Consider the following 10,927-nt stretch of genomic DNA (forward strand, 5'->3'; position numbering starts at 1 on the left):
GGTGGGGGGAGGCCCGGGTTAGGGAGGCCTGGGGTGGGGAGGCCTGGGCCCGCCCCACCAACTGCTCTGAAAAGCGCTGTGCCTGAGCATCTTGACCATCCTTCTTGGGGCAGTTCATTCAACCAGTGTTTGTCAACACCTACTGTGTGCCGCACTGTCTTAGGCCAGGGGACAGCAGCGGGGAGGTGGTCCTGTCCTCACAGGATGCTGGGAGGGAAACAACAAAGGGGACAGGGCAGGGACCTTTGGGATGGATGGCTCCTGTGTGAGTCGGTTTCTGTTTCTTATAACAAAATACACTGAACTGGGTAATTTGTAAGAAAACAAAATTTATTGCTTGCAGTTTCAAAGGCTGGGAAGTCCAAAGTCCAGGGAACACAACTGGTGAAGGCCTTGGTGGTGGTGACAGTGACCCAGGGGTCTCACATGGCAGAAAAATGGTGGAACAGAGAGACTTGCTGCTCTCCTTTTAAAGCCCTCAGAACTGCGCCCCTGATCACCGTTATTAATCCATTCACTACTGCACAGTCCTACGATCTAATCACCTCTTCAAGGCCCCTCCTTTCAATTCCCATAATAGGACTTCTCCCCTCCTTACACTTTCACATTGGGGACCAAGCTTTGGGGGGACATCAGTCCACAGCAGCCAGGCAAGGCCTCTCTGAGGGGAGGGCCCTGGAGACATCTGGGGAGGCACACCAGGTGAAGGGCACGGCCCGTGCAAAGGCCCTGGGACAGGATGGAGCCTGGCATGTGGGAGGAACAGCGAGGAAGCCGGTGTGGCTGGAGCAGAGTGAGTGAGGGGGAGAGAGGCAGGGAGGGGAAGGAGGGGACGGGGCAGGCTGTGCAGGGTCCTGTGACCCCAGGGAAGACTCGGGCTATTAACCAGAGGGAGGTGGGAGCCATGGAGGGCTGTGGGCAGATGAAGGGCGCTCCCAACTCGGTGCTCACAGACACCCTCTGGCGGCTGCAGGGAGAATAGACAGTGGAAAGGGCTGGGAGACCAGAGTGGAAGGGAGGGCGCTGGAGCAGGAGGGATGCTGGGGACAAATGCTGGGGGTTGACGTTGGTGACAGATGCTGGGACAGATACTGGGATGGATGGTGGGACAGATGCTGGGGACGGATGCTGGGGCGGATGCTGGGGATGGATGCTGGGGCGGATGCTGGGGCGGATGCTGGGGCGGATGCTGGGGATGGATGCTGGGAACTGATGCTGGGGACGGATGCTGGGGCGGATGCTGGGGACGGATGCTGGGACGGATGCTGGGGACGGATGCTGGGGCGGATGCTGGGGATGGATGCTGGGGGACGGATGCTGGGGCGGATGCTGGGGCGGATGCTGGGGACGGATGCTGGGCCCTGCCCCAGGGAGGGGCATGGAGGGGTAAGCAGTGAGAGGTTCTGAGGATTTTTAAAAATACCTTTTTAAATGAACTATAATATGTATACAGTATAGTGCACAGATGGTTTAGTGTATGCAGCTCAGTGAACTTTTTAAAATTACAGTAGAAATCTCATAAAAGTAATTTTTTATGAGGGGATCACAACCCTCGGCACAGTGTGGTCCGCACCACGCTCAGCCAGCGAGTGCACCGGCCATCCCTGTATAGTATCCGAACCTGCGGCCTCAGCACTACCAGCGCCACACTTTCCCGAATGAGCCACGGGGCCGGCCCAAAAGTAACTATTTTAAATTGATCAACTCAGCGTCATTTAATGCCTTCTCAATGTTGTGCACCAACTCTGTCTAGTTCCAGAACATTCCATCAGCCCCAAAAGGAACCCCTGTCCCCATCAGCAGCCAGACCCCATCCCCCCGCCCCAGCCACTGGCACCCACGAATCCTTTTTCTGTCTCTGTGTGTTTTCTCTGTTTTTATTTTTTTAAATTTTTTCTTTTTATTTTTCATTTCTACACTTTCTATGTGCTTTGGCCTATTCTGGACATTTCATATAAGTGGAATCACACGTAGTGTGGCCTTTTGTGTTTGGTGTTTGTCACTGAGCGTGACATGCTCAAGACCATCTGCACAGTAGCGTGTGTCAGAGCCTCGATCCTGTTCGTGGCTGAGCGATGTTCCACTGTGTGGATGGACCGCGCTGTGTCTGTCTATCGGCTGTTTCTACGTTTTGTCTGTTGTGAATAGTGCTGCTGTGGACACTAACACACAGGTTTTTGTTGGAGTGACAGTTTTCAAGCTTTGGGTATACCTAGGAGTGCAGTTGCTGGTCATACACCAGTTCTGTGTGTAATTTTTTTTTTCCTTTTTTTGTCTTTTTTACTGACCGGCAACGGGATCGCAACCCTCGGTGTTGCGCCCGCACCGTGCCCGGTCTCCACATGGGATCCGAACCCTCGGCGGGAGCGCCACCGCACTCCCAAGCGGCGCACTCTCCAGTGCGCCACCGGGCTGGCCCCACTGTGTGTAATTTTTTGAGGAACCGCCGGCCTGTTTTCCGCAGCGCTGCACCGTGTTGCACTCCCGCCGCGGCGAGGGAGGGTCCGGCTTCCCCACAGCCTCATGCACACTTGCGGTTCCCATCCCCCTGGGTACAGCCGTCCTTGTGGGTGTGAAGTGGCATCTCGCTGCAGTTTTGATTTGCATTTTCCTGATGACGAATGACATCAAGCAGGTTTCAGTGCTGTTGGCCATTTGTGTATCTTCTTTGGAGAAATGTCTACTGAGTCTCTTGCTCCTTTTTGATTGGAGGGTTGTTTCGTTGCTGAGTTAGAAGAGTATCTTGTGCGGTCTGGATATTTGGCAGCACAGTGAACATTTATAAATAAGCTCAGCAAACAGCACCAGATGAAAGCACTGCCCATGACAGTCCCCAAGGCCCTCCCCGTCCCCCCCAGATGTCCCCATCGTCACTCCCACAGCAGAGATTCCTGTTACCTGTCCCTGAACTTCTCATAAGTGGGGTCGTGTGGCGTGTTCGTCTGTGTCCAGCTGCCTGTCCCAACTCCAAGTGCTGAGGTTCGTCACGCTGTTTTGAGCTGCGTTCAGTCTTCTCTCTGCTGGGAAGGTTCTAGGCATTTGGGGGGGGGCCTTCTGGATTCACTGGCGGGCGGGATTGAGCAAGGCTGAGAGAAGGGTTGGCAGGGTCCCACAGGTCCCATCCCTGTGCAGCCTGGAGGCGTCACAGCCTCGGTCCCTCTCAGATGCGTCTCGCCCACCCCTGCCCACCCCAGTGCCAGGCGCCCGCCTCTTGCATCCAGACGCAGCGCCAGCCCCCTCCCCGGCATCTGTGCTGCCTGACAGTCCCCCTCCTCCCAGATGCCAGGGGGTCTTTCTAAAGCACTCAAAGCCGGCCACCCAGGATAAAGTCCACACTGCTCTCGGGCCCACAGCCTCCTCCATGTCCCAGGGCCAGCACTTCCCTCCCTGAGGCTTTGCTCACCTCTCTCTTTTGCCTCCTCCTCCAGGAAGCCCCCCAGGGGCAGGAATTCCAGGACCAGGCACCTACTCAGTCCTTATCAATGAGAAACAGCCATTTCCTGTGCTTGTGGACTGGGTCAGTCAGGAACGTGACCCACAAGGATGTTGTCCCTGCTCCATGACAGGAAAACGTTCCCTTTTTATGACCTGGTGTTGGACGGCACCCAGCATTCCCTGCCCATCCAAGTTCAAGGGGAGGGGGCCTCGGGTCCACCTCTTGAAGGGGAGAGCAGGACCAGGGACATCCTCCCATTGACACCTCTGGAGCCCAGGTCTGCCAAGCAGGAACCGCTGCGCAACCCAGCCCTCAGCTCGTGTTTGCAAATGAAAGAGGAGCCACTGGTTATGTTGAGCACTTACTGTGTACAGCCAGCAAGTGCTGAGCACTTACTGTGTGCAGGTGCTGAGCACTTACTGTGTGCATGTGTTGAGCACTTACTGTATGTAGTCACCATGCTAGGCAGCAAACGTGTCTTCCTTCATTCTATTCTCACCTTAAGAAAAATCCAGAGCTTGGAAAGGAGCAAAATATCATCGCATGCTCTTTTATTGTCATCCTAGACCAAGCTTTCTCCCCCTCAGTACTGTGGACACGTGGGGCAGGATCCTCCTCTGTGGTGGGGCGTCCTGGGCATTGCAGGTGCTCAGCAGTGTCCCTGGCCTCCACGCACTCCATGCCAGGAGCACCCCCCAGTTGTGACAATCACTAATGTCCCCCGACATGGCCAAACATCCCCGGGGAGCAGAATCGCCTTGGGAAAAACCTCTGTCCCAGGGGACTGACCAGGCAGGGCACCTGGGGGAGGCCCTCCGTGGACTTGCCCCTTCCTCTTACGGAAGTCCCTGCTCGTGGGGTCAGATGCTAACTTGGGATTGACACACTGCAATGACTTCTGCCCCAAGGTCATGGCAACTAGCCCTGCCTGGCCTGGAGCCGGGCACCTCAGAGCTCTCGTCCTCTGGCGTCTGCAGCCGCAGGTCTGGTCCTGCTTCCCTCAGTCAACACCTGAGCAAACCTTGACCCTGGTGGCTGGATGCTTGAATGAGGTTTATGCTGTGAATGTTTTGAAAACTCAACTTTGCCATCTCCCGAAGCCCAGAGGAGAGTGCACGTGGAGCACCTCATTTTACACATTGGGAAACTGAGGCTCGGCGAGGGGAAGGGGCTTGCCCAGGGCCCTCAGTGGAGAGTGTGGGGATCGAGGCCCCAGTCCACGATCTGAGCTGTCTCCTGGATGTTGAGAAATAAGGAAGCAGCTTCCTGTGGCTTTGCTGGGGAGGGAGGGAAGGCTGGGGGCAGAGGGCGGGTGTGGGGGGCCCACGCTTCTGACACCAACAGCGAGTCCAGGGGTTCCCAAGACCAACCTGGGTTTTGATCATTCGCTCAGACTCGTGGAACTCACAGGAAGCTGCTATGGTCACGGGGATGGTTTTTCCAGTGTGAGGAAGCACATTCATGTTGGCCAAGGTAAGAGCATCTGGGCGGTGGTCCAGGAGAGACCCCATCCTGTCCCAGGGGGTTGGGACGTCACAGCTGGAGCCAGATTTGGGGCCCAGAGTTTCACTGGGGCTCCCTCACTGAGCATAATTGGTTGATTGATTGATTGACTGATGCCCACGGGGCTGGGCTCAGTCTCCAGGGTGACTGGTCCTACGTGGCCCAAGGCACTCTCCCCAGATCTCCCTGCTGGTCTTGCTGGTGCAGCCGTCACCGCTCCACACGAAGACACTGCTCTCGAGCGTGACACAGGTCACTCAGGAGACTTCCAGGCCTCTCTCTGGGCAGGACAGAACCCTTTACCAAGCCCCCCACCTGCAGCCGCCTCCCTGGGCTCTCCCAGGGATCAGGACTGAGCGCCATGTGTGGGCCGGGCCAGCTCTTGCCTGGGCCCTACCAAAGCGCAGGGAGGGGCACAGGATGACGGAGAGGAAGCTAAGTCACAGAAAAGGGAGCTACTGGCAGAGGATGGAGCCACAGGCGGCCTTGTGACCCGAGGCAGGGTCTGGCCCACCTGGGAGGCAGGGGCAGGTGGGCTCCAGCCTTGGTTTGGATTCCACTCACCACCTGCCAGCTGAGTGGCAAGTCACTTTGGCCCCCTGTGCCTCAGTTTCCCCATCTGTGAACAGGGCTCAGCAATGTCTCAGTGAGGATTACAGGAGGGTAAACTGAGCCTCAGAGGGCCGGGTAGACAACTTGGAGCCAGGAGGACTCAGCACTCACCTGCAGGACACGGCCCCTCCAGGAGGGGCAGGGGAGGCTCTCCTGGGGAGGTGGGATCGGTGTGGGTCTGATAGGCGTCTCCTTTTTATTGAAGTCATTTTTCTCCTCCGTCAGCTCAGCCAGCCACCCCTCCCTCCTGCCAGCAAGCAGCTGAGAAGAAAACAAGAGCTTAATTGAATCCCACACTGCAGGGCGGGGGGCGCAGAGCAGGGCACTCGCTCCAGCTGGAAGGAGGGGGGGGGCAGCGCGGGGAGGCCACAGGTAGCCCCGGCCTCGCTGGGTCTGACGCAGCCTGTCATTATCATGCTAATGTGATTATATTAATTATCAGCGCTGTATTGTGCCTGCTACCTCGGGCTCTGGGGTGAGCTGTGGATTAAGCCGGACCACACAGGAGCCTTAGAAGCCTCATCGCAGACAGAGCCTCAGCTTGGGGAGCCTGAGACGCAGAGAAGCCATGTGGCTCCCCCAAGGCCACACCACCAAATGGAAAATCGGGGGCTTGAATCCCCCCATGCAGGTCAGCGTCAGATTTCAAGGCCCCTGGAGTGGGGGTACCAGGAGGAGAGCACAAAGCAGCAAAGGCAGGATCCCAGGAAGGGCAAGTGGGCTGCAGCGGGGCCATAGGGAGCTATGGAAGGTTGCAGAGCAGGGACACAGGTTGGATGAGCAGGGAGGCTGGGGCTGTGGCAGCATAGGAGGGAGGCTCACTGTCCGGGCCGAATTCCAAGATCCTTTCTCTTTGTCCCGGACCTCCCGCTGCCTCAATGGCCCTCCTCCCTTCCTTGTTTCAGATTGTCCCCCTTCCACAAAGCCTTCCTTGGTTAATCCCCTGATGGGAGGCTTACTCCCTCACTCCAGCTCTGGGATGCACAAAACCCAGGCCTCAGGGCCTCCCTTCTCCGCTTCTCTTTCCCACATCAGACGGGGGCACCAGGGGGCACAGTGCTACCCCTCCCTCAGACTGGACACAGTGACTTTTGGCTGCCAATGGGAAAAAAATCAAACTGCCTTGAGCAAAGAGGGGCTTTATTGGTCCTCTGAACTGAGATGGCACGTGGATGGACTTCACGCATAGCTGGATCCAGGTGCTACCACGTCACCAGGCATCTGACTTTTCATCTCCTGGGTCTGCTGTCCCCTGTACTGGTTACTCTGCAGAAGGGGCATCATTTTGTAACTTGCACCAAACTCGGTGCCTCCTGCCTGTGGTGACCCCAGATGCCCATGCCCTCCTGAGAGTAGGAAGTCTCGGGGTGGTAGCCAGGCTGGAGACAGTGGCACACGCACATGCACACGCACATACACACATGCCTCCTCCATTGTGCGAGATCCACTGGGCCGAGCACACTGCAGCACCAGGGATGCTGCAGGTGCAAACAACAGATTCATTCTGCTCTGGATCAATGTCAAGGGCAGCACATGGCCCGGCAGGCAGTCTGCAAGGTGTGACTTCGTCTAAGGGGGGCTGCCCTGAGGCGGTGGCTGAGACCCAGGCAGAGCCAGAGACCACACAGCACAGTGCTCCCCAATGGGGATTGGCTCAGAGGGTGTGGGCAGCCGCAGCTCCCACAGACATAGGCACACAGGCACACTCACACACGCTCACATTTACACATGTATACACAGCTCACTATATACGCACAGAGACACATGCAGGCACACGTGCACACTCCTGGTAACACACAGGCACACGGTCATACACACATGCATGTCTATGTTCTTGTGCACACATGCACTCTCACAGATACACACGCGTGTACACAGTCACACTGCCGATGTACATAAGGTCACATGGTCCGTGTGCATCCACCTGGCACACGCATGCACATGCATGCATACAGACCCACAATCAAGCACATGTGCACACACACAGGTGGCCCAGTGATCCGCGACTGGTGGGGAATAGGCGAGAAGGCACTGGTTGCCCTGGCAACACATCCTGGGACCCGACCAGGCCTCACTGGCGCAGCTCATCTGGCGGCTGTCAACAGGCGAGGGGCTGCTCCAGACCCTGACTCCCTGAGCGCAAAGGTTCCTGGGGGCTGCGTGACGGCCCCGTGGAGAGAAGGGGAGAGGAAACAGCTGGGCTGGGGTCAGAGCGGAAGCAGGGCCCTGGCTGTGGAGGCTTGGGTCCAGGGCCTGGTGGATAAACGTCAGCATGATTACATCAGGGGCCTGGGGTCTCCACGTGGTGACGGGAGTGTGCCCACCTCCTGCCTCCATCCCACTGAGAGGAGAAAGGGCTGCTGGATCTCGGAGGCTCCCGCCACCCTCCCTGGAATTCAAGGCAAAACTACTCTCTTGTTATTAAACAGCAAAGCAAGCAGACCTCCACCCCCGCATTCCCGAAACACTTTATTGCACCATAAACAGCATTTATAAACACACACACTTGGGGTGGGGATGTCTTAAAGATTTATCCACAGTCAGCTTCAAACACAAAGATATCAAAGAGTGCAGGGGTCTATAAAACAGGGCCCCCTCCAAGGGGCACAGGAGAGGCCACCAGAATCAGAAAGGGACATGATCTGCAAGCATCTGACTCCACGCAGGGCCCCTCAGCTGTCCCTCCTGGCCTGACAAGCCTTGGCCCCGGATGCTCCCAGGTGCCAGGAAAAAGGTAGCCCCTCCGATGCCAGGCATGGGAAGGCGCAGCTGCCATTCCCCCTCATCTTAAATCTCAGGTATGCAGGCGTCTCGCCAGGTGCAGTTGGGAACCCAGGCCTTCCTCCAATCCCAGGGGAAATCTGCTCCGTCGCCCTCCCCTGGTGGGGTTTGGAAATCTAGAGTCAGGAGGAACAAAGTTTGGCAAAGGGGTGACCGCTGAACAGGGAGGGACACCGCTAGGTCCCACAGAAGCAGCCCAGAGTGGAGACAGGGCTGGCCTGGCCCCTACTGCAAATTGAATCATTTTGGTTCCATTCTGAGCTGGAAAACCCTACAACAGCCATCCAAGGACCAACACAACTAGTAAATACAAGCAGCCACCTCGGAGCATGAAAAGCCACAATCAGGGTCCCCCAGCTTGTTCCCCTGTCATCCCACCCATCCACCATAAACAAAACCTATGTACACGCGTGGAGGGAAAGCCGCTGCCGCGAACCTCTGGGCCTCACCCCACTGGCAAGGGAACCGGATGGCTGGGTGGACGGGGTTGCCTGCTGAGGGCAGCCCCCGGCGCAGAGGGGAATGGGGACACGGGCAGCAGGCTGCTCTCAGGGGCCCCTCCGACCCTGGTCGAGGGTAGCTCCAGACACCCCCGCAGGGACAGCCGCCACACCCGAAATGCCAGTAGAGTCTGCACTGGAGGAGAGCAGCAGCAGGAGAGGTCCCCCGCAGGGGACTGGAGAGCAGCAGTCCTGTCACCGCGTCACCCGCCAAGGCTCCCTCTGTTCTCTCCTCTCCACCTTTCATTCGTAGGGTACGCAGTGGACACGCTCCTCTTACGCCCTCTTGCTCCTGGAGCCGGAGCCTGGGAGGTTAGTGGCTGCCATTGCCCGCCTGACCCTAGGTGGGGCAATGTGGGCAGAACCTGGGCCTGGTGTCAGTCAGTGGGAGACAAGGCTGCGGGGGACAGGGGACACCATTGGTGCAACAGAGGAAAAATCCAGCTCAGCTCCAGGACCTGAGACCTCCCCCTTCACGACCCTGCCTCTGCCGCTCGCAGGGGGTCCCAGACCCCTGAGAAACTCTTTCCAGGACTCTGTATGAAAGGGGCGAGACAGAGGGGCTGACGGGGACGTTCAGCCCTGACAAGTGGCCCTTTCTCTCCCCCAGCAGCCCCTTCCCCTCCTCCTGCAAAAAAAATTAATTCAAGGGCCGGCCCGGTGGCGCACTCGGTAGAGTGCGGCGTTTGGGAGCGCAGCTGCGCTCCCGTCGAGGGTTCGGATCCCATATAGAGACCAGTCCGCTCACTGGTTGAGTGCGGTGTGGGCGCGACACCGAGGGTTGTGATCCCGTTACCGGTCACGAAAAAAAAAAAAAGAAATTTTTAGCTTCACTTTACAGATAAGCAAAAGGAGGCATGAAAAGAATAAGACCTACTGCATAACCTCTTGTAAAGACTGAATGAGATAACAAATGTTATTATTCTCAACATCTCTTCCAATCACACCTCCATGCCTGCTCTTCCTCCCCTTAGCCCCAGTCCTGAGGTCCACTCACGTTCCCTTCTCTCTCGTCTACCTCTTTCTCTCTTCCCACAGGTGGGCCTGGTCCAGCCACTAGGGTTCCTGCCATGGCCGATTCCTAGACTCCCCACCTCCACTTCCACCCCCTCCAATGTACCTTGCATGTGGTAGCCAACGGGCTACCCTATCACAACCCTGCCATGTCTCCCCAGTGCCCTTAGGATAAAATCCAACCTCCTCTGAAAGGCCTATAATATCCTGAGAGATCCAGCCCCTGGGAACCTTTCTGGGACCACAGACCCTTCTCCTTGATCTCTGTCCTTTAGAAGGTATCTCTGCAATTCAGCACCTCTGGTCCTCTGCACTTGCAGTTCCCCCTACCTGGATCACCCCTTTTTAAAGCTAACTCCTTCTGCTTATCTTCCCAGTCTCACCAGAGTGGCCAAGGCAAGGGGGTTAGACTTTGCCCTCAGGGCCTCCCAGCAGCCCTCCTTGAATTCGCCCCCTCCCCATTAGGAACGTCCTCTGGAGTCTCACTGATCGTGGCTTTCCCATTACTGCCCTGATAACTCTGGCCTCTGTGCTTCCCTTCTTATAGCATGAAAAATAATTCTCCAGCCACCATCGGCCACCCAGGAAACCCCGGCGTCACCTGAGTCCAAACCCACCTTCCCAGCCCGGCCCGCCCCCGGCGACTGACCTCCGGGTGAGGACCCGGGTGTGGAGGGGAGACGGGGGCCCTTCAGGGCAGCGGCAGGAGGGCGGCCAGGGGCAGCTCCGTCTCCCCGAGCAGCGCATCCCGCTTGAGGCTACTGCCCTTGTTCACCACCTTGACCCTGAGCGCCAGCTTGCGGACGCTGGCGGGCCCCAGGCCGTCGAAAAAGAAGTCCTCGTTGAAGACGGGGTGGCGGCTGTGCTTGACAATGGTGCTGCGCTGCTTCTGCAGCTTGCCGGGCACCAGGCACAGGCCCACGCAGCAGTTGACACTGCGGGAGTCGCACAGCCGGTCGTACAGGCCCTCGGCGGCCAGCAGGCGCACCCGCAGGCGGGCCTGGGCCGCCTCGTACTCGGCCAGCAGCCGCACGCTGCCCCGCGGGCCCACCCGGACCGTGTGCTCCCCGCGGGGCGCCTG

At 57.8% G+C, this 10,927-nt stretch overlaps 1 protein-coding gene across 1 annotated transcript in view; it reads right to left on the reverse strand.

The window, feature by feature from the left end:
- The window catches only part of THEG (theg spermatid protein), a 32,992-nt gene extending 23,088 nt beyond the window's left edge, over nt 1-9,904 (reverse strand). Inside the window, exons 1-3 of the mRNA XM_008584484.1 lie at nt 9,830-9,904; nt 8,782-8,968; nt 952-1,361 (exon numbers count right to left, since the gene is read on the reverse strand). Coding sequence (XP_008582706.1) covers nt 952-1,361; nt 8,782-8,968; nt 9,830-9,904 — 672 coding nt within the window. The remainder of the gene's footprint in view (nt 1-951; nt 1,362-8,781; nt 8,969-9,829) is intronic.
- Between the last annotated feature and the right edge of the window lie 1,023 nt (nt 9,905-10,927).

The sequence above is a fragment of the Galeopterus variegatus genome, unplaced genomic scaffold (genome assembly GCF_000696425.1).
Source record: "Galeopterus variegatus unplaced genomic scaffold, G_variegatus-3.0.2 Scaffold3273, whole genome shotgun sequence".
NCBI classification, from domain to species: Eukaryota; Metazoa; Chordata; class Mammalia; order Dermoptera; family Cynocephalidae; genus Galeopterus; species Galeopterus variegatus.